General features: G+C 49.0%; 4 protein-coding genes across 7 annotated transcripts in view; all 4 read left to right on the top strand.

Moving 5' to 3' along the window:
* rundc3aa (RUN domain containing 3Aa) overlaps window positions 1-1,035 on the top strand; it is a gene marked incomplete at its 3' end in the record, with an annotated part of 18,068 nt that extends 17,033 nt beyond the window's left edge. For all 3 annotated transcript variants that reach the window (XM_084488910.1, XM_084488908.1, XM_084488909.1), the window contains exon 11: window positions 893-1,035. In XM_084488910.1, coding sequence (XP_084345036.1) covers window positions 893-1,035 — 143 coding nt within the window. The remainder of the gene's footprint in view (window positions 1-892) is intronic.
* A 2,500-nt stretch (window positions 1,036-3,535) lies between these two features.
* fam117aa (family with sequence similarity 117 member Aa) lies at window positions 3,536-13,154 on the top strand. Of its 2 annotated transcripts, XM_084473004.1 has the most exons (8): window positions 3,536-3,939; window positions 5,175-5,326; window positions 9,098-9,193; window positions 9,455-9,574; window positions 10,144-10,245; window positions 10,435-10,660; window positions 10,774-10,948; window positions 11,451-13,154. In XM_084473004.1, the coding sequence occupies exons 1-8, from the start codon at window positions 3,828-3,830 to the stop codon at window positions 11,668-11,670; spliced, it is 1,203 nt and encodes a 400-aa protein (XP_084329130.1). In that variant the 5' UTR covers window positions 3,536-3,827; the 3' UTR covers window positions 11,671-13,154. The 2 variants fall into 2 exon arrangements, with proteins under 2 accessions (XP_084329130.1, XP_084329131.1); XM_084473005.1 differs by lacking the exons at window positions 3,536-3,939; window positions 5,175-5,326 and adding an exon at window positions 8,137-8,477.
* A 547-nt stretch (window positions 13,155-13,701) lies between these two features.
* Window positions 13,702-18,841, top strand: slc35b1 (solute carrier family 35 member B1). Its single transcript, XM_084470007.1, has 9 exons — window positions 13,702-14,151; window positions 14,632-14,735; window positions 14,910-15,040; window positions 15,159-15,189; window positions 15,647-15,807; window positions 16,782-16,908; window positions 17,220-17,326; window positions 17,462-17,615; window positions 18,058-18,841. Exons 1-9 carry the CDS (start codon window positions 14,024-14,026, stop codon window positions 18,108-18,110), a joined length of 996 nt encoding a protein of 331 aa, XP_084326133.1. The 5' UTR covers window positions 13,702-14,023; the 3' UTR covers window positions 18,111-18,841.
* A 405-nt stretch (window positions 18,842-19,246) lies between these two features.
* Window positions 19,247-22,056, top strand: ndufa4a (NDUFA4 mitochondrial complex associated a). Its single transcript, XM_084467851.1, has 4 exons — window positions 19,247-19,406; window positions 20,267-20,355; window positions 20,585-20,645; window positions 21,706-22,056. The coding sequence occupies exons 1-4, from the start codon at window positions 19,365-19,367 to the stop codon at window positions 21,760-21,762; spliced, it is 249 nt and encodes an 82-aa protein (XP_084323977.1). The 5' UTR covers window positions 19,247-19,364; the 3' UTR covers window positions 21,763-22,056.
* The last annotated feature ends 1,362 nt before the right edge of the window (window positions 22,057-23,418 follow it).

The following is a 23,418-nucleotide window of genomic DNA, read 5'->3' as shown; positions in this document are numbered from 1 at the left end:
ACACACCCAACCAGCCTAGGGGCCCCCGCTGGTTCCTACACACCCACCCAGGCTAGGGGCCCCTCACACACACACCCACCCAGGCTAGGGGCCCCTCACACACACACCCACCCAGGCTAGGGCCCCGACCGCCTCACACTGCCACCCAGGCTAAGGCCCCTCACACACCCTCCCGGGCTAGGGGCCCTGACCGCCTCACACTGCCATCCAGGGTAGGGGCCCCGCCGGTACCTACACACCCGACACACACCCACCCAGGCTAGGGGCCCCCACACACCTACCCAGGCTAGGGGCCCCCACACACCCACCCAGGCTAGGGGCCCCGCCGGTACCTACACACCCGACACACACCCACCCAGCCCAGGGGCCCGCCCGCCGGTACCTACACACACCCACCCAGGCTAGGGGCCCCCACACACCCACCCCACCGCCGGTACCCGCCCACCGACCACCTCACACACCCACCCAGGCCAGGGGCCCCCACACACCCACCCGGCCCAGGGGCCCGCCCTGCCGGTACCCGACCGGGCGTCGACCGCAATGAGCACACACAGCCGACCTCTGTGCCACTTCCACAAACTCCAACAGAACAACAGCCGGCCCTCAGCCGCCGGCCCGGGGGCCCTCCACACACAACACACGGCCTCCTAACAAAGGCCCGCTTGAGGTCGGCTGGAGCTGCTGGTGGCGGCGGCGGCGGCGGCGGCGGCGGCGGTGGTGGTGGTAGTGGTGGTGGCGTCCTTTTTCCTTTTTTCTTTTTTTCTGAGCTGGTGGGGGGCGGGGGGGGGGGAGGAGGGAGGGAGGGAGGGGGTTAAGTGATGCAGGGCCAGAAGACACTTCTGCTTTGTGTTGACTAACCATGGCGTTTCTCGACTCTCCCTCCCCTCCCCAGGGAAGGACTGCACCCCTTCCATGCTGGGGCTGTGCGGATCGCTGGCCTCCCTGCCCAGCTCCAAGTCCCTGGCCAGCCTTAAGTCCAGTGAGTGCTTGGTGAACATCAGCACCGACCCCAGCCCCGCGCTCTCCCCCAGCTAGGAGAGGCACTAGGGCCGACGAATGGGAGCCCCCCCCCCCGTTTTTTTTTCTCCCCCCCACCCCCGACCCCCACTCCCACCAATCCGAGACCCACATGCCCAGCCTCGGAGGCCACCCCCTCCACCTCCCCCATCCTGTTACCTACTCTCCCACCCCTCCACCCACCCCCCCCCCGTCCCATTTCCTCTATGGATGCTGCATTGACCCCTCCTCCTCCTCCTCCTCTTCCTCCTCCTACTCCTCTTCAAAACCCCCCCCCACCACCCCCCCTCCCAACCCTCTCGCCGCCCGCCGCCCCCCCCTCCCCCTTACCCCCCCCCCCTCCCCCCCGCCCCGCCCGGCTCTGACCATCTCACCCCCCCCCCCCCCCCGCCCCCCCGTCCGTCCGGCGTTCCCGTCAGCCTCGTATGCCGACAGTGTGTAGGGAGAGCAAATTTGGGAAGGACTCGTTCGCCATCTCTGGATTTTGCGTATGCTCGAGTGTGACGTTGTGATGATGATGATGATGATGATGATGATGATGATGCTGATGCTGACGCTGAAAGGACACATCTTATTTTTGTGGTCTGTTTGTACGTTGGGTTTGGTTTTTTTTTTTTCTTTCTTTCTTTCTTTCTTTTTTTTCTTTTTCCGCCTGGTTTTTCTTTTCTGTTCTCTCTCGGTTTCCCCGCCTCTGCTCTGTGTCACCTCCGTCGTCTTCTGCACACCAACACTGCTTCCCTCGGTCGCGCCGGCCGTGCACCTCTGTGTCTTCACCCCATGTGGGGGGTACAAGCATGAGTCCGGACACTTCTAGGGGAGAACTCAGACCACGACAACCTGAGTTGTTTCTGTTTTTGTTACTTTTTTTATATTTGAGTTGGAGCGATCTTAGCCAAGGGTGGAAACTACATATTCAGAGAATGAAAGGCCTCCTCTCTCTCCCCCCCCCCCCCCCCACTGCGAAACGATTTGAAATTCCGCTGCCCCCCGGATTAACGAAACAAACAAACATCAGGACTTTTATTTTGTGAAGCTGTAGCTTTCCACCGCAGCCCCTTTTATCCAATCGAAACTCTGCGCCTGTCGCTGTCCATAAGCGAATGCTGTTGTTCTGTCCATGACATTGTCTGTGTGCTGTTGTCGCCCTGTTGCCATCCTGTCTCTGCACATCCCACGTCTTTAATGTGAACCAACCTGCAGCCACTGCTGGGACATTGAAAATGAATTGGAAAAACAAGGGATATCTGATGATGATATTTGCGTGTCTGTTTGATAATGGGGCTCTCTGTCCTCCTCCTCCTGTAGTCGCTCAAAGCCGTCGGAAACTTCCAGTAGGAAACACGGTGTGTCCAGTGACAGGAATGAGTGATGTCAGCGTCTGAATTAGGAATTGCCTACACCTTACATATATACCCTCTCCATACTCTGATCCATCGTCCTGCTAGAGTAATCAGCCATGACTGCCGCGGTATGCGTAAATGCAGACGTTTAATTTATTCTTGTAAATCCAGCTGATTTCCTTTATTTTTTTTATCGACTGATTGAATTTCCGTATAATCCACTTGTAGTGTTCGTTCGATATGTTCGCCTCTGGATTATTGTTTTGATGAACTTTGTTTATTTTGCAATAAAATGCCTTTCTCTGTTCTGTCTATCTGAGGATTTCTGACTTTAAGCGGTGGTTGGCGTAGCGTAAGGTCTGAATGGAAACGGGTGATTGGAAAAAAACAAATCTCTAACCCTAGTAGGCCTACCAATTCACCACAGTTCAGTGGTCATACTAACAGGAATCAGTGCGGTATTCCTTGGAATAGAGTAGAACAATTCCTCTTCTACATCAGAGTTTATTTAATAGTGAACCTAACATTATGCTACATTTAAACCTACCGTGTTTATAACCTTGATATAAACATGCTAAAACTATCTCTACACGTCCAGATTGGCAGCCACATTGGATTACAGACCAAGATCTAGCTGGAGTTATGAGGGTTCTGCCCTTCTTCAATGTCCGGAGTGCGGGCCAAGTTGTCAGTTGTTTACCATCTCTTCTTACTACAGCTATTGGATGATTGCCATGTGAATGAAACCGTGTGTAATAATACTTCTTTATCAACTATTCACTGATATTTTCCTCCAATAGTCTCCATAAGAGAGAGTAGGACCCCCTATTTCGCCAGATCTTGAAGCTCTTTGTAGAGCGTTGGTGGGGGGGGGGTTCACGGCCAGGAAAAAGGACATGCCCCCAAAACTTTGGGAAAATAATCTCAGCAAAGAAAGGGGTGGAGCTTACATTTGGGGGCTTATACCCCACGGACGGACAGACCTTCCGGCCAATAAACACGCAGTAGTATTTTGCATCAGCCAATCAGGGGGGGATCCTGTCCTTGGTGTCGCCTTGAGAATGATATAGTAGACGAGAGAGCTGCACAGGTTGTGCTGTTGTGTTGTCATGTTTCAGACAGGCGCACTGCCGGAGCACTCACGAAAAGTTAGTTTAAATAGTTATATGGGTGTGATCTCACTCTATTATTCGTAAGGATGCGATACCATTTGAAACCTGTTCGCTTCGGGACACTTGGCTGTCGGATCTGAAGTTAGGATCTTGAGAAACATGACACAAAAGAGAAGTCTGGCTGGCCAACTCGAGAGACCATCCTGTTTTTGGGATTAGTTTTGTCAGCCCAAAAGCCTGTGGGTGTACGCCATCTTCTCCATAAGGGCCCAGGGCTCGTTTTTTACACACGTAGAGACACTTTGATCGCTTGGTGAAGCGTGTGGTCCGGGCAGACACGTTGTGCAGCAGCGGTAGGATGTCGTGCAGAGGCGGTGCGCCTTGGCCAGGCAACCCTAGCTTACCACTGAGAGCCACAGTACCATTCCAGCTTCACAAGAGAGCACACCTCTCTAAAGACACCAAGACGGGTAAATATGCATTCATATCATCTCACCGTGCATACCACTTGGTGTGTGTGTGTGTGTGTGTGTGTGTCTGTGTGTGTGTGTGTGTCGGGCGTTACACTTGCAGAAAGTGTGCTCGTTTCATTTTGAAAAGCTGATTGGTTTATCATTCATTCATTCATTCACCATCATGATAAACTGCATCAAACCTCAATACTTTTTAAAATGGCAGATCATTACATGGTGAGATACATGTGCCATTTGGTACCACATACTCAATACACCAGCAATAACCCCTTCCCCCATTCCTACTCATGCGCATGCCCACATGGATCCATCATGATTACCTTTTCAACTGGATATTTTCCTAAAATGGTTTACTACCACCTCGACACTCTGCAGTTCTTGGCATATCCTCACTATTGTTGGCACACATACCCTTTTGACGAGTATTTTCCTCTTGCAATAGTTTCTAGGATAAAGTTGCATCTTTTTTTTTATCAATAAGGAAGACAGGAGAAATACTTCTGCTGTGGTTTTTGACGGGCTTTGAAAACACGGGGTTGAGTGTGAAACATGCCAAGAATCTACTCGGCCCACAAGGCCAGTCTGTTAACCCTAGCACCGTAGCATAGTGGCCGGAGCTGGGCTGAACCATGAGGTGCTGTTGGACACCCAATCACCCCTTTGCACTCTGACCTTGGATCTGTGTTGCATGTGCCATCCCATCCCGACGCTCCTGTTTAAAAGGCTCATTGTCCTTGCACTGTTGTATCGTGTATTGCATTGTGTGTGCACGCATGTGTGTGGGAACATGTGCTTGTATATGCTGCAAGTGTACGCTTGTACAAGCAGATGTGTTGGCATGCAGAATGTTTCACTGTTGGCTAGACAGCATGGGCCCTTTTTTTTGGCTAAAGATGACAATGTCTTGCAACACACACACACACACACACACACACACACACACACACACACACACACACACACACACACACACACACACACACACACACACACACACACAGCTAACCACCAGGCTCTCAGACCATGGGGTTTTAAACTGCATTCTGGAAGCCATTTTGTGAGGCCTTTAAATTCTGGGTGGGTGTGGGGGAAGACAAAAACTGAATGGGTTGACAATTATTCCAAACAGTAGCCTGTGAGGGTCAAACGGCCACCCAACATGAAAACGCAGTAACCAAACAGGAGCCGCCGACCACCTGACCCGGCTGCGTTCTGTGTCTGTCTCCTCCCAGCCGACAGCCTATTGATTGTGTCCCACCCGCCAAGACCCGCCATCCGCCGCACAGTGTCTCTGGACGCCATCGTGGGCCCCTACCTGCAGGGCCAGTGGCCCAAGGAGGCGGAGAGCCCCACCATCACCTGCGCCCATGACAAGGCCACACAGGTAAGGAACTAGGACCCCCCCTCCTCTCAGTCCCCGTGACAAGGCCACACAGGTAAGGAACTAGGACCCCTCCTCCTCTCAGTCGCCATGACAAGGCCACACAGGTAAGGAACTAGGACCCCCCCTCCTCTCAGTCGCCGTGATGAGGCCACTCAGGTAGGAAGGGCTCTCCTCCCTCCCTAGTTAGATTTCAGCTTATTTCTAAGCTGTTATCTTATAGACTCTGCGCTGTGTATTTTTTTCGTCGTAGTAGTAATTCTTGAAGTGGAAATCACGGCAACTTGACCGGTTGGATCAGAGGGTCGAACAGATGGTTTACTCCAGGATGTAATACAGCACAGGTACAGACTTTTAGGTGGAATAGTCTTAGTGTAGTGTAGGTGGTGAGGAGCAGTCTCCAGACGTGCTCCTTGGCTGTCGATCCCTCTCCTCGCCGAACCAAAGGTTTGGGGGCGAGTATTATAATAAGGAAACGTGAATGTGTGCCCATGACAAGGCCACTCAGGTAGGAAGGACTCTCCTCCTCTCAGAGTGGTAGGAGAGGCAGGAGACTGGAGCCGTTATGCTGTTATACATGATATTGTGGGGTTATTACATTTTGTGATGAAGAGCAGTGGAGTGTCATTGATGAAGCCTTGTCTTGCGCAGCAGAGTGCTCGGTTCATACATGTTTCTTCAAGTGTCTCTTTCACGGAGAAGACTTCAACTCGTCATCTCACACCGCAACTGATGGTATCCGTCAACAACGGCATTGAGAAGCCAAGCGTCAAGTGATGAAAGATTTATGACAGGTTTAAGTAAGCTATTTTGATTAAAAACACGTCCTCTCTAGAGACGTTTGTCCCTTCTGGGCTACTGGCGGGCTCTGTGGAAGAGGATCCACTCCCCATGCAGATATAAAGGGATGATAACAACGATTGTAATGGGATTAAATTAGTTGTATGTGTGACTATAAAATACAGCATTGGTAGTACACAACATTTGGAATTGGTTTATATGTGATACACTGTATATAGACACATATCAAATCGTGTAATATATTATCATTAAAAGTGATTTATGAACATCAATTACAATTCCGGCTAATTCCGTTCCGCTAAATTCTACACAGTGCACCTTTTTGATATTTCCAACTCATTCTTCAGTTTCCCGTTCACATCTCCATCGTTTTCTTGAATTGAACGAATCTTGAATCGAACGGTGTGCTGATCATGGCAGCAGTTATCCATAACTAGCTCACTGTGTGGACCAGTGACTGCTGGTTGTTTCCAGCCCACCAGCGCCGCGGCCCTGGTCAGGCCTGGTGCCAGTGTGTGTGTCTCTGGGCTGCAGATGGTAATGAGAAGAGCTGGTTGGCTCCGCAGGTGTCTGGTGGCGCTAGGCCCAACGCTCAGAGTGCGGGGCAGCCGACTGGAAACGCTTGTTTTTGTTCTCTTGGCTCTGTGCTGCTCCAACCACCACCACCACCACCCCCCCCCCCCCCCCCCCCCCTCCTCCTCCCCAGCGTGTCTACCCAGAGCTGGTGCACCCAGGCCCCCCCAGCGAACATCGCCAGCCTCCTCGGCCACACAGACCTCCGCCCCCATTGTCAGAAACGGACCCCTTCTGACCTCATTATACTGGCATCCCCTCCCCCCCCCAACGCAGTGGCTTCCCCTCTTAGAGAGAGAGAGACACACACACACACACACACACACACACACACACACACACACACACACACACACACACACACACACACACACACACACACACACACACACACACACACACACACACACACACACACACACACAGAGAGAGACCACCACCACTCTTCCCAGCACCTCTAACCCTCACCCCAGCACAGGCCAGTTCCTCTTTTCTTTCTTCCAATGACCGCAGCGTCACTCCGCCGCGGCCTCTTAAGCAGCCCCCCCCCCCACCCCCCCACCCCCCTCCGGTCACCTCCAGGACGGCCGTCATTCCCACCACATCTCGTTATTGATTTCAGTGGCAGTAACAGTCTAATAAACAGAGTTTGATAATGGATCCTTCTGATAAACAGAACAGAGCAGAAATATAATCGGTAAATCCTATCACCACCTTCTTAGCAGTTATCAGTGCCATCGATACTCTTATCTTAAGGCTGTGAGTACATACACAGCCTGCACTCAGAGATGATCAGGGGAGATTATCAGACCCATTTAGAGAACACAACAGGATGTGTTGTGGTAACTCGTACTCCTCGGATAGCCACGTTTGGTGTTTAATAATAATAATAATAATAGGTTTCTTTTACAGTATATAGCGCCTTTCTCACACACTCAAGGTCGCTTTTACAGCGTCATGAGCACACAACAGTAGTTTTCCGATAAGACCGTCGATCTCACTGGATGGACGGCGTCGATGTTTGGAACGTCGGCCCGTGACGACGACGACGTTCCCATGCGCTCCCTCCCGTTCTTCCTTATGTAACGCGTCCCCATCTCTCTCTCCGACGCCGGGGGTGCCGATGTTTACGCTGGCGGAGGCTGTAACTCAACACCCGCCCGGCACCCCTCGCCCCCACACCCCAAGCCCCCCCCCCCCCCCTCATACTCATTTAGCCCGGCACAAGATGGCCGTAGTATCGAGTGCCAGCCCTCCCTCCACCCCCCCACCACCACCACTCCCACGCTGACTCGGGGAGGCAGAAATGCCCGAGCGGTGAGCACACGCTTGGCGTTGGAAGCGGAGGCTATATTGGGCGCGCCAGCGAGGCCCAAGCAAGGTGTCGTTAGTGGGGTGGGGGGGTTGGGGGTGGACAACCGCCCGGTACAACACGGCGAGCCACACATGGCTCCTCAGTCGCTGCCTGAAGAGGCCTAGTCTTTGTCAAAGACCGTGTGTGTGTGTGTGTGTGTGTGCGCGGAGAGAGAGAGAGAGAGAGGATAACGTACGGTAAACGGAGCGACGAGGGGATTACCGGAACACACGGTTATGGTTGCGGTCGGGGAGCATGTGGTCCAGACGTGACCCTGTCTGTCTGGCGTCGTCTGCGATGAATCCGGTTGGTTCTGGTTCTGGTTCTGGTGCTGGTTGTGTTCCCGGAGAGGGTGTTCCCAAGCCGCTCCCGGCCAGCCGGGCCCCCCCCAAGGAGAGGAGATCCAGAGGCCATGCCAGGAAGTCGGTATGAGCGTTCCCCGGGGTGTGTGTGTGTGTGTGTGTGTGTGTGGCCTTCCGCGGTCACATTTAAATAACAACTTTAATTCACCTTGAAAGTGTGTGTGTGTGTGTGTGCGTGTGCGTGTGTGTGTGCGCGCGTGCGTGCGGGGCCGATAAAGGGAAGTCTCTTGTTGCTGTCCTTTGCCCAGCTGTTTGGGACAGGTGTTTACAGCAGCTGTATGAACCGTTTTTGGGCGTATATTCAAAGTAGCTTCACTCCAGAGATTCCAGTTGCCTTCACCCCCCACTCCCCCCCCCTCCCCACCCCCCCCCCACACCGTAATCCAACGCTCTACGTCTTACATGGTTGCATTTGTTCTGGTTTTTGATTTTCGCATCGCATTGTCTCGTGGGTTTCAATTCAAATGGAAATTTTTCTTTGTAGTACAGTTTTTTTTAATATGTTTTTTAATCCGTGTTGAAAGGGTCCACATGAATACAGTTTGTATTGAGGGTCAAGGAGCTACACGTAATGAGTGATTTGTACTAGTACCAACAGGGTCATCATCATGCCTTTTTGTCTGCATTTTAGCTGTAGCCTCCCGGTGTGCTGACCCTGTGTCTCCCTCCCTCCCACCCTCCCAGACCCCCAGTGCCTGGTCCGAAGACGCCCCAGCGAAGAGGCCTCTGGGCGGGCACAAGCGCTCAGCCTCCTGGGGCAGTGCGGAGCACCTGAGAGAGGCAAGCCACTCACAAGTATTTCTCTACGACAACACACAAGTGCTACTGACTGACTCCAGTTTTACTGTGCCCCGCCACTACGCATAGTATCACTACCGTGCTCTTTCTGTGGGTCTTTTTTTTTTTTTTTTGCTCCTCACGATTCTGTCAGTTATTTCTTATTTTTTTTCCTGTCTCACTTGGGTCCTCCATTTTGAAAATGGAAGCAGCAGTGAGGCCTGGCTCTCACGCTCCTCTCCCCCCCCTCCACTCTGCCCCCAGGTGGCCAAACTGAGGCATCAGCTGCAGAAGCGCTCCCGTCATGTGGCTCCCAGCGTGGGCTGCCAGCACCACCAGCACAACCACCCCCCCCTCGCCGGCCAGGCTGCGGGCATCACACAGGTACCCATCCTCCCTGTCCCCCTACCCTAACCCCCCGAGGTTACCCCACCTCATGTGGGGAGATTTAAATATAGCATATAATGCGATGCACCGCACGGCTCAACATTGAGAAGCTGGATTGTGTTTCATTGTACTCTTACCACCACAACCACTGTCCAGAGAAACTGGTGGCTGCTTTGGACATTAAATTAAGAATAATATAGACACAGAAAGTGTTCTGTGTCTAATAATATAGACACAGAAAGTTCACATTCTGTGTCTATATCTTATAGTGTAGTAAATAATGTGTAGTAAAAGTGTTGTAAGTGTGCGGCAAATTATAGTAAATGTGTGATAATAATGTGAACATTGTCATTGTCATTTTATTCACAAATGAAACCCTTACAAACGCGTGTGTCCCTTGTTCATAGTAATTCACTTTGCCACAAAGAGAACTGCTTTAAATTTGTTTGTTAAATTTGGCATGTGTGTTTTTTTTATTCCGTCCCGCCACTTCCCCATTTAATAGTGATCACATCTGTACTTCTCCTTTAACAGTGCTTGTGTATGTGCTTGTGTGTGCTCCCCAGACCATCCCGCTCAACAGGCTGGCCTCCAGGATGCGGCGCAGCGTGGAGGGCCTGAACCTGGAGCTGGAGGAGGTGTTTGTGTCTGAGAAGTCAGACGAGCAGGTAGAGAACTGACGTCCGTCCGCTTCCGGAACAGGGTCCTCTCTCCCTGCTGATTCCCGGTCCTGAAAGTCCTGTCACTTGTTCCCCCTTGTTCCCCTCCGTCCTCGTTTCCTACATGGTGTCATGTGACCTCCTGCTCCGCTCCTCACCCCTCTCTCTCCCTCTCTCCCCACCTTGGTTCCTCCCCAGATCCTGGACATCCCGGACGGCCACCGGGCGCCGGTCCCCGCCCTGCGGTGCAGCAGCGGGTCCCAGAGCGAGCCCTCCCCCACCCCCATGGACCCCTCGCTGTCCCCGTCCCCCTCCCCCTGTGCCCTGGACCCCTCCCTGCTCTCCCCCCAGCACTCCCCCTGTCCCATCGACCCCTCTCTCCTGTCCCCGGCCCACTCCCCCGGCGCCCGGGGACCCCAGCCAGGTCAGAGAGCCGCCGCCTCCTCCCCGCTCTGATGGGCGCGTTCGTTTCGTTTCTGTGGGTTCGTTTGTTTCTCGTTGCGGCTTTATCTCAACATGCGTCTGCGTTTTTTTTAGATCCGGCAGAAGGTGAGAACCCCCGCCCCTCCGTGTCCACCTCCCCGCCGCCCCCGTTCGACCTGGACCTGACCCTGCTGAAGCCCTCCTCGTCTCCCCACGTCTACAAGACCTACTCCTTCCAGAGGCAGCCCCCCGAGGGATGCGAGCGTGTCCGCGCCTGCGACGAGGCCACGTGAGTCACAAGACCGGGGATTAGATGGATAGATGGATAAATAGATAGATACCTTATTCATCCCCTTGGGGAAATGCAGGTGTCCAGTAGCTCACAAAGTCAGTCACAGACAATTGAGAAACAATAAAATGGACAAGCAGTAAAATCGAATTAAAAATAAAAATAATAATCCTCATCCTCATCCTCATCCTCATCCTCATCCGCTTATCCGGGGTCGCGGGGGCAGCAGCTCAAAAATAATAATAATAATAATAAATAATAAAAGTATAAATAAATATTGAATTGCATATAAAAAAAGTATTATCCAGACATTCCCCTAAGGGTGGTGGGTGTTCACATCCTGAATTGACCCATGTCTCTCTCCCCCTCCCTCCCTCTCTCTCCCTCCTCCTCCCCATCTCCCTTCCTCCCCTCTCTCTCTCTCCCTCCCCTCTCTCTCTCCCTCCCTCTCCCTCTCTCTCCCCCTCCCTCTCGCTCTTCCTCTCTCCGTCCCCCTCTCCAGGTCTGCGTCCGCGGGGGAGCCCGTCGCACAAGCCAGCTGCCCCGACCCCAACAAGGTCAACTTCACCCCCCACGGCGGCTCTGCCTTCTGCCCCGTCAGCCTCCTCAAGCCCCTGCTGCCCTCCATGGATCTCCTGTTCCGGGGCCTGACGGTGTCCCCCGTCTCTGGCTGCCCCGGTCCGGTCGCCTCGCCCACCACCACGCAGCTGGGTCTGCAGTAGGGCTTCTTCTACCGGAGGCTGCCCTCACGCCCGACCCCCCCCCCCCCTCTCGCGTCCGCCCCCCCCCCCACACGGTCACCCTGGCCGGCGGGAGGACGAGGGAGGACGAGGGAGGACGAGGGAGGACGAGGGGGAAGCGAAGACCCTGAATGCTTCTTTTTATTCTTTTTTTTATTTCAACACACCCGCGTGTGTCCATCAGTCGTCGTCACGCCGACCGCCGCGTGCACGATGACCTGCGACAAAAATCATTTTCTGAAGTTGTGCGTCGTCAGATCCACTTAGTTTGTAGATCTAGTGTTAAGTGTCCAAGGACATTATTACCTCAGTTGTTGTTTTTTTTTAATTTTTTTAATTTTTTAAACTGGCTGCTTGGTTCTTTGAGACGCTTTTCGTTGGATCGTTACTGGTGTGATCCCAGTATCCTTACCCTTCCCCCCCCCTCACCCCACCCCACCCCACCCCACCCTAAACTGATGATCATGAGACTCGAGGCTGAATTCCTTCTGTCCAGAAGGAGATGAATCGTGCTTGTTTCATATTACTGCATTTCTTACAAGGGGGTTTCTTTGTAACATAAGAAAGAAAACAAGAGTATTGCAATATCATTTCGCTAGATGTAAAAAAAAAAAAAAAAAAAAAGACAAGGCATTCTGATAATGCCTCCTTTTTAATATTGTTTTTGCTGCATATTAGGTAAGATTAAACACAATACCTAAAGCACTTAAAGAACGTACAATAACTATCTCCACATGGTATGTTCAGACACAATTGATAAAGTATGTTTCGATGCCCGCACCGTTGAGTGACGGGTGTAATTACTTGATGCATTTATTGTACTTTCAGAGAAGCTGTTTTTATTGACGTCCAGTTTGTTTCTCTTGTTTCTTTGTTTTTTTTTAAAACGATTTCTCTGAAGTGGAGGAAGCTGGTTGGGCCTATTTTGTACTCGGATAACAAGGAGGCTCTTTAGTTACTGGGTTCTGTTCTGTGTTTACCCTTTCATTGTTTCTAGTTGTCTCTTGGCAGAGTTGTACATTTCAAGGCATACCGGCTATGGCTGCTTTACAGTGGCCTGCGCAAGATTGTATTTGCCGATCCATATTAACTAGCTTATAGGAATGCAATGATATTGTGTTTGGATTAGCCACTTAAATCGTCAGTGCCACCTAGCATCGGTTTTCTATCACAGGTGCATTAGTTCCACATGTTTGCTGGTAGTCTTGTTCGAATTCCGCATTTAAGTGCTACGTGAGTACCGTTGACCATATCGATAATGACTGTTGTCTTCAGTTTAATCCTATGCAACACTTTCTTTGAACACGTTTTCAAACAATGCCAATATTCGAGCAGATGTACAATGAAAATGTGTGTCATTTGTTATTCTTTGTTTTTTTTTCTGAAGGATGGATGGTTATTCATATTAATATGAATTTGTTTTCATTGTTACATTATTCTTCAAATAAAACCAAAAATGAGCGTTATTGATTCTAATATTTGTGAGAATAGCGTGATGCCAATCGACGCTGCTGCTTCTCATTGTTGTCATCCTGTACCTGACACGTGTATTTTGTATTCCTTTGTGATGCTCCGCCCTCACTCACACTCCAGACTCTCTGATTGGCCAGAAACGGCTCTCTTTTGTCGTATTTGGACCAGTGACATTTCTCCACATTTTAAGCCCACGCAACGTTCTAACGTGGGGCCCTCACACGAGCTCATAGTAGCCTGTACACTGCCGTTTCATATAACCAAAGCACAACGCTATTTAATCCCAATTAACAACACATTTCCGTCCAGGTTTTCTAGCGAACAAGGGATGTGTAAGTGTAACTATCGTATATAATATAATATAGACTCTAGTCTACGGTTTTAACGGTCACTCGGGCCGGGCCCTTATTGCGGGCTCCTCGCCGCCTCGGGGTCCTTCCTCAGCCCCACATTTGACGCCCTTTCCTCGCATTTCCTTCAATAAAAAAACACAACCGCTCCCACGTGATGTCGGGGTTCACACCGATGACGTAGGGCTGCTGTGGACGGAACTCTAATCCAAATGTTGAGCCGAAACAATGGCAGCTGATTCATAATGCCTTAATAGTTTATATGCACCGCAATAAAAAAAAAATAAACCGTGGTACGATTTGGGGGTGTTGTGATCGGGATTGATTGGATGAGTGGCGGTCTGAGGTTTGATGAGGCGCTGACTCCTAACGGGATTGTCGTTGTGTGTCGGTGGTAAACCCGGGAGATATCCGTGTTCGTGACATCGGCGATAGTGGAGCGGGACGCGGTGCCGAGGGGCGCAGGCAGCGGGACGGTATCGGTGTCTATACCCGGACTGAGTGACAGCAGCATGGTTGCAGGGAAGGGAGACAAGCCCGGCGCCTCGGCGCTGCTGCAGAATGAGCGTCTAAAGTTCATCGTGTGCTTCCTCGGGGTCTTCGTTTGTTATTTCTATTATGGTATACTGCAAGAGACTATGTGAGTATTCCTTATTAGCTGCCTGCCATATGTTGGTACGTTTCAGTACCCGTACCAGTATGCAGTATTTATAATAACCGATACGTTGCTGGGTTGTGTTGGTGGACGCACTGACTGGATTTAAAATAAACGATTTCTTGAATACATTCTGCATGTAAGCAGTCGATATGGAATAATGTGTAATCGTGAAAGGTGTCTAAATGTCTAAATGTCAGGACTCCGATGGCATGCTATGGCTCGGTCCCTAGACGGACAGCGGTCGTGTCTGGTTACAACACTGCGTTACAGTCCTTCCCCAGCCATGGTCTCTTTTTTATGTAACCGCTTTGGTTTTGAATGAACCCATTTGTGTTCCTTTCTCGTCCTTTTCTAATAATACATACCTTTTCTCTAATACATACCCTCAACCGCTGGTAGCCAACAGCTACCTGTGGTCAACCGACTCTTTGTTAACGGCATTGAGTTATTCTTTTGATGCAGCACTCGAGGGGAATATGGACACGGGGAGAAGAAGGAGAGCTTTCGATTTGCACAGACACTGGTCTTCATCCAGTGCATCATCAACGCTATCTTTGCCCGGATCTGTAAGTAAATCTCTCAAAAGGCTTCCCCTAAGAGTACACTGACACACCACCAAATGGTGGTTTAATGTGACTACTACAACTCTTAACACTATACACACACTATACAATTAAATGTATATGGATTGTATTTCATTGGGTCTTGTTTTATTTGTATTTATGTCTTCTCTTTGTCAGTGATCCAGTTTTTCGAGGGCTCCCGGGCAGACCACACTAAGAGCTGGCTCTATGGCCTGTGCTCGCTCTCTTATCTGGGAGCCATGGTTTCCAGTAACTCTGCTCTGCAGTACGTCAACTACCCTACACAGGTGTGTATGTCCTTTGAATAGACATGCAGTGGGAATCCAATGTAGCTGGCCAGGACTCTGCTGTATGCATTGACTCCATATTGTAGTCTTATCTAATACAATATGTGATTTCAAACAGGTGTTGGGGAAGTCCTGCAAGCCTATACCAGGTAAATCTCTCGCTCATGCTTTCGCTCTCACTCTCTCTTTCACTCTCTCTGTCTCGCTCTCAGTCTCTCTAATTTAATTCTGAGTCATAAAGCAATAACTAGGTGTCATCATTTGAATAATATTCAAATGACGGTGCCATGTGAAATAACCAGGTCATAATATGACCTGATATGACCATATAATATATTATATTATATGACCTGGTTATTTCACATGGCACCGATGCTTGTGCCAACGTGTACTGGATTACATCACCATGTTCTTTCCTTTGTTCAGGACGTTTCTTCTCAGATTGGTTATCTACCGATAAAACACACACACACACACACACACACACACACACACACACACACATACACACACGCACACACGTTATTCCCTCAAGGTTACCCCACAGAGTACACATTGTACACATTTTAAACCGGTGTTGTGTGAACGTGTCCCCACTCCCTTCAGTGATGATCCTGGGCGTGACGATACTCAGGAAGCGGTATCCCCTGGCCAAGTACCTGTGTGTGCTGCTGATTGTGAGCGGCGTGGCGCTGTTCCTCTACAAGCCCAACAAAGGGGCCGCCTCCACAGACGAGCACCTCTTTGGGTTCGGCGAGATCCTGCTGGTGGGTGTGACTTAAGACTTAAGACTAAAGACTTAAGACTAATGACCTGTTCCATTTCCTATAGCATCAACATTGTCAATCCGTGTTCTCCAACTGCTGGTTTGTGTGGAGAAGAAGGCCGTCTGGTGTTCTGCTTACTGTGTTGTATCTGAGTGTGAGCCTGTAAGGTGGGGCTCTTGTGTAGCGGTCTGATATCTGTGGCTGAGTGTGCCACTGAGGTGGGTCTCTCTCTTTCTTTCTTTCTTTCTTTCTTTCTTTCTTAGTCAGCATTCCAAGGTGATAGTCGACTAATCGTCTCACGTTTAACTTCCAGGGCTGAGAGAATACTATAAAAGTCAAATTGTTATTACAGGATACAACCCTGTAATAATGAGCCTTTCTCACTGTGGAGGGTGTGGTGTGGATGATGGCTGGTTGAAGCAGCCTCACATGGCTTAGTATGATTGGACTCAAGGGCTTCACACCCGTTGCACATTGAGTAATCTGTGTGCACAGGTTCAGCCAAACATCTCCACACACACTCACAGGAAGAGTTTGCCTAGATGGAAACATGGAAAACCAGGCCATGTGTCATTGTCTGCAAACCTTTACATTAACCAGTCTTTCAACACCATCACCCTGCATCCGTTTGTCTGGAGGACCCAGTAGAAGTCACCTAGGTGCGTGAAGCATGGCCCATGCTACACGCCGCCTAGGTGAGGTGGATCGAGGCTGCTTGACCCAGCCATCATCCACACAAAATCCCATATACATATCTATGTGTGATATATTTGACGAGCATCTTAGGGTTGTAATATCAGCTGCACAGTGCCTTGCTGGTCCCGCAACGCCTGCCCTAGCGCTACCTGTGCATGTTGTTAGTTAACGAGCCGTGTTAATTTCCTTCCTCACTATCGGCACTTGTCGGCACATCGTAAAATGTGCACCCTTGACCCTCTTGTAACTGTCTGCTGTGCTTTTGGTTTCTGCTGAAGCTGCTCTCCCTGACCATGGACGGGCTGACCGGCGTGTTCCAGGATCACATGAGGACCCGCTTCCAGACCAGTGCCTACCACATGATGCTCAACATCAACCTGTGGTCCACGTTGGTGCTGGGACTAGGTGGGGCTCCCCCTGCTGTGTTTAGTATCAAACAAGGGTTTTCTTCTAAGTTGTTTGGTTCTATCACCACTGTGCCCTACACCTGCACCAATCAGATTTAGGAACACATGGTGATAACCGTGTGGAAATCCTCAGTAAAAGCCTGCATTCAAATGAGAGCAACATTTGAGATGGGGGGACGGGGACGGTGTAGTGGTGGTTTTTGTTGAGAGGTTTCAATTTGCCTCTTCTGATTGAACCTAACAATATGATATAAAATGTCTCTTGCTTTCTCTCCATCTCTCTCGCCCTCTCTAATCTACCTCTTGCAGTGGTGCTGTGGACCGGTGAGATTTGGGAGTTCCTGAGTTTCACCGAACGCCACTCCAGCATCTTCTACAACATTCTCCTGTTTGGATTGACCAGTGCATTGGGCCAGGTAAATCTATCCATACATGCCAGTGTATAATCTACAAACAATGGTCTATGATCAAGACGTAGACTTCCAGAGATAATTGTCTCGTTTCCCCGACCCATTTTTTTTCTAATTTGTGTTTCCTTTCCTCCACAACAGACCTTCATCTTCATGACGGTGGTGAGCTTCGGCCCGCTCACCTGCTCCATCATCACCACCACCCGCAAGTTCTTCACCATCCTGGGCTCGGTCCTGCTGTTTGGCAACATCATCACCTCCATGCAGTGGGTGGGCACCCTGCTGGTGTTCCTGGGTGAGGAGACTCTGGGCGTACGGGCGTTCTGAACGCGGTGTTATGAACTTTAGGGATTCATCCAGAGCATGTTACTTTGCCTATTTTGATTTCATTTTATTGGTAGATGGTGAACGATTTCTTTGTACTTCTAAAACCATTTGTTGTTGAAATTGGAACATAATGATTGAAATATTATCTTTTTATTTTATACGTACGGAGCATACGTATAATAATATATATTTCTGATGGCCTCGTGCTTTTAGATTTACATTCAGGGCATTTAGCAGATGCTTCTATCCAAAGCAACTTACAATAAGTACATTTGTCAGAAGAGAGAGAAACAATATATCGCTGTTGGTTAAGTAATGATGTCCATAGAAACAAATGCCAAGCACTTGCATGCATGTCCGTGCATGATTTCCTTTATAACTTCCTAACCACATCTTGCTTCACTTTCAAGGTCTTGGCTTGGATTCGAAGTTTGGCAAGACCCCGAGAAAGCCGACACACTAAAGAGCATCTGCAGAACTTGGAAGGCAACATTTCAGGACAAATGGACCTTAGTAGCCAGAATCACACTTCCAACACCAAACTGTTCATTATTTTTCTGTTAGGAATCCTCTATTCGCTTATGTTCCTCTAACCTGCTTTTGACAGGTTTTACATGCAACTTAATTGTAATGAAGCGAAATATATATTTCAACTCCGCCCTATGCTGTGTCTGTACTTGCAGTATGTGAAAGGAAACTTGTCCGAGGATAAGCCCAGTGGTGGCTGCAATTCTCACAATCTCATGGAATCATACAGAGTATAGAAGACTTAAGAACTGTGGAAGAACCAAGATGGAGCAGGAAATTGGGTCCTTGTTTTTGTCAAACCGCATTCTTTCCTTCAGGATGAATGGATGTTGTTTCAAACAAGGCATGGATACATCAGCCAACACGTTTACCTCGTGAATTTATGATTAGGCAATAGCTGGTTTACGTTTATTCAAGTTTTTTAACTTTTACATTGACAGAAAGAGCTTCTGAAAAACATTGAAGGAGTTGTCCCCAATAAAAAGTCCCTGAAGATCTATATTATGTATTTGAAGTTCAAAGTAGATTGCAATTTATAAAGCCCATCATTGAATGTAGCCTTTTGTTTCATGTCCATTGTGCATTGTTGATGTTGGATTAATTTGACATTGTTCATATGTGGGGAAAAAAGAAAACAATCATAAAAGGGAACTTTTCTTATTTTAATCCAGCCATTGCAATTGTTTTCTTCACTGGATTGTACTGTACTTATTCATGTCAAACAGTGACACCTGCTTTCATGTCGAGATTTGACAGCTACTATGAGACCCAATGATAGTCGTCCTATTTTTAGGGCGTTGGAGCCGATTGTATAAGCGTAATGCTATGTAATTCCATTGTATACATTGTTTTAGGATTCTCGTTCTTAAAATTGTGAGAAGGCTTTATCACGTCAATTATGGAAATATATTCATATAACGGAATTATTTATGGGGGCAACCATCAAGCATGTCTGAACACTTATAGAGCACACGTACACATCAATGCACATACAGTACTGTTGACATGTGAACAGCTGGTTTGATTTTTTAACCGCGAAGGGACGCAAATGAATAGAATGGTGCTTTTTTATCCCTTTCGCGCTTTTCCTTTTGACCCTGCCCCTCTTCCGTAGTGGTCCATATACCAGCCATTATAGGTGCGAATCGTGTTATTGTACATATTGGGAGAGGTAACACAGACGGCAAACATGTTAGCCACAGTCAGCAAGCAGCTTAGGAGCCATCCGGCGGTGAGTATAGTTTTTCAGTAAAATACCTACAACGAATGTAGACTTATATGAGGTATTTATTGCCAAACGACCCTCGCTAGGGAGGGTTTAGCCCCGCGCACGACGCTAGCGTCGAGGCTACCTGGCTAGCTAGAGGTCACCTCTTGACCCGTTCATTTACGGATTTCTGAACTTGTACCTAGAATGATTTGTATGAATTAAAGTGTCAAATCGTTCAATTGGACGTGTCAGGAACTGCCACGCGGCAGAGGGAGCCTGTAGGCCCGCTATGTGCCCAGCGAGTGACCGCAGTAGCCGCTGGTTAGCCACCGGGATGCTAACTGACAGGCGGCGTGTCGACCCTGACACAAGGCTCACGTTTTAGCCACTTTGCGTTATTTACTGTAAACAAACCGATGTCGACTATTTGACATTTTAAAAAGTTAATTTTTAAAAGCGCCAAGGCACATGGTTGTCACTCTGACACTCAAGGACGAGAGGTGAAGCGAGGACAAGGGTGCCGTGTTACTCATGACGTCGACCTACTAGAACCTTCTGTTAAACGATCTTACGGACGTTATTGTATAACGTGTACTTGGGTGGTTGTATAAATGTGGTTTAGTTAACAACTTAATTTCACTTTGAAACAGTTTTGGCTGTTATGTCCGTCCAGTATGACCCCTTCAGCCGTCTCTGGAGAGGGAGAGATCGCCTACTCCGCGTTGCATCTCTAAGTTTCTTCCATGATAAGGGCGTTTGTGGCGGGGGGGGGGGTTAGGGATTGGCACCTTGTGACTGTGATTAAGGGCCATCCAAAATCAAATGGACTTAACTTACTGCGTTATTAATCGCTCTAATGCACCTCATATCCTTTCTCACAGCTGATCCCCCTTTTCTTCTTCATCGGTGGAGGCGCTGCCATGTCCATGATGTACCTGGCTCGCCTCGGCCTGAGGAACCCTGATGTCTGGTAGGCCTGCTGACCTCTCACCCCTACACCCATCATCCAACCCCTGACCCCTACACCCATCATCCAACCCCACGATTCATAAAGCAGAGAAGGCGGGCGTCAGGGAAAGATGGCGTTGCTACTTAATACATGGGACGCAGAACACATTGACATCAGGACAGAATGATGTCTCTAAACTACGCACTCACACCGATGGCGTGACTTGTATTGACTGCATCTTCCTTCACAGCTGGGATCGCAAGAACAACCCTGAGCCCTGGAACAAAATGGCGCCAACTGATCAGTACAAGGTGAGTTCCGCTCACCCCCTATCCATTACGCAGTGACGGGGTCTGAACTGAAATGTGATGAAACTTTTGCACACCTCCGATTATGTTTTGACCAATCATGTTGCCGGGCCGGAGCTGTGAGATTCAGCTGATGAATGAATCGGACTCCTCAAATCACATTCAAATCTTTACCGGGTCACCTACAGTATACAAGACATGGCTGGTGATCCTTCACCAGTGTTGAATTACACACTTTCAAAGTAGTCTAGTAGTATTGATGCTGCTTTCCCCAGTGGGACGTCCAGTTCCAGATCTTTTATTTTTATTTTTTATTAAAGCCAAATCACACAAGTAAGTTAGTCAAATATAATCAAATTCTTTCTAATTATGGGTCTGTTGAATGATGGATTTAAAAAAAGAATGTGCTGAGGTAAACATGGCTGACCAGGGTTTATTAAATGCGCCAGGGAGTTAAACTCCCAGGGTATCTGGCAAACAAACAAACGAGTCCTTCACCTCTACTTGATATTGGACCACTTGTTCTCTGGCTCCCATGTTCTCTGGACATGCTTTCACTCCCTGGCAGCGGGCACTGGTCCAATGCTGCACAGTGCCTTGTGGGCTTTGTGTGTTCTAATGGAGAGCAGGAGATTCACAAGGGACCGTTTCACATGCTGGTCGCCCACCGCCAGCCCTAGAGCTACCTGTGCGTGTTGTTAGTCAGCCAGCCATGTTAATTTCCTTAGTCACCATCTTAACGGTACACTATCTGCTCTCTGTTAGGCATGTAGCTCAGGAGGTAGAGTGGGTTTGCCTGGTAACCGGAAGGTTGCTAGTTCGATTCCCCGGCTCCTCCTAGCCGTGTGTGTGTGTGTGTGTGTGTGTGTGTGTGTGTGTGTGTGTGTGTGTGTGTGTGTGTGTGTGTGTGTGTGTGTGTGTGTGTGTGTGTGTGTGTGTGTGTGTGTGTGTGTGTGTGTGTGTGTGTGGGCTTTCACTTGGAATGTTAGGCAGTATTGTAAAGCACTTTGAGTGGCTCTAATAAATGCAGTCCATTTACCATTTAATTCCCTTCCCATTCCAGTTCTACGCGGTGAACATTGACTACAAGACGCTGAAGAAGGAGGGGCCCGACTTCTAAATACCACCCGTGGATCTCCGCTGGGCGGGTCCTCTGCTGAGCCAATCGGCTCGGTCTGCACAACCCCCACCACCACCACCCCATACTCACCAATCTTCACCCTCAGTCCCATTGGGTGCTCTGGGGGGGGGGGTGGGACCCGTCCACCATCAGCCTTTCTGTTCCTCTGGGTGCTTTTTTGGTTCTTCTGGGTTTGTTCATCACATCACACCTTTTTGACTCTGAACCATGTCATCAATTCATCTTTTAATGGTTGTCAATAAAAAAGGAGGCTTATCTCCAATGTACAGGGAATGGATTGCCTTGGTTTTTGTCGAGGGAGTCGTGGGTTTATTTATTATTTGGAAACAGAAACCCGTCTGCACACACACTGCTTCATCCCGGTTGTTTTACAGCTTGTGTCCGCTAGCTCTGCTCTCTTCTTTCATTTCATTTTTCTTATTCTTTCGTTTTAGCGTTCACCTCTGCCCAGACCGTCAGGCACAAACACAGGTTTTTAATCTGTTTTTTTTTCTATAAATATAAATTGCTATGTAGATCCTCAAATAAGACAATACATATGACCATCGTTCATAACAAAACAAAAAATAGATTTTGGCTTCACCACTTCCTTAAATATAAACGGTATGGTGCAGCATGACGGGAACACCACTGAGATATGGCGCCCTCTGTTGGCGGTTCAGTCACGTCCAGTGGCGTTTCGTGCCGCATTAGCAGCACATACCCGACCATACGTGCGGCCTTGTTGCCGCCCCGTGCCAGGGCCAGTTGTACGGCGTTGGTTTCCTGTGATCACAGCTTTGGTGCGAGGGAAAAATTAATGACACGTTTGCACACAGTCGAAAAGGTTGAGCTGTAATTGACTAGAATATAGCAATAAGCACTTGCAACGAACAGCACTGGGTTTCGCAACGAAACAGCGTGCGTGGTTCCTCTTATAGAATGCCACCACTCTCTGCCAGATGAGTTTGTAAATGTCAACGGGTCACAGTCTGTTCCTTCCCGCAACGTGAGGAGGATAAGCAGCCCGACGCACCGCAGAAAATGTCAAGAAGACCTTAATGTTTGAATAGAAGCCCACGCTGAGAACCTAATCCTCCACAGAAGTTTATTGGTTCTTGTGTACCTTTTACGGATTAGTTTAAGTTAACTTGAATTTTAGTTGACTTGATTAGTTAACTTGATATGTTTTTCTTCATTCTTCTTACTCATGCTTCTATTTTTGCAGGTTTAACTTCCTGCCCTTGGTAATAAAGGAACGCGTGAGGCAGAGATGGGATAAGCTTTGATTGGATAACAACTCTTATTCTAGCTAGAGATGCCTTAAGGATGGACTGAAGCTTAGCAACACCATATATAGTTCTAAATGTTAAAGACCGGGTAAACCAAAAATAATTATGGGTTTTGAGTTTATAATACCACAGGAAAATATATTATTAACCACCCTGCCAAATTTGAAGGACTAAAAAAATCGCGAAGTATATAAAATTATGCTTCAAAGTTGATGAAAAATGAGCAGTAATCCCTGGCTCAGGACGGTGGGGGCGTGTGCGCTGCAGGCCAGGAAACCACGCCCATCACCGGAGAGCCAACTGCAAACTGACAATTCAAACCAGACTCGTGAGCGGTAAAACCATAGACGGGTGAAACCACAGA

The sequence above is a fragment of the Micromesistius poutassou genome (assembly GCF_964030765.1).
Source record: "Micromesistius poutassou genome assembly, chromosome: 1".
NCBI lineage: Eukaryota > Metazoa > Chordata > Actinopteri > Gadiformes > Gadidae > Micromesistius > Micromesistius poutassou.
This window is presented reverse-complemented; position numbering and strand designations above follow the sequence as displayed.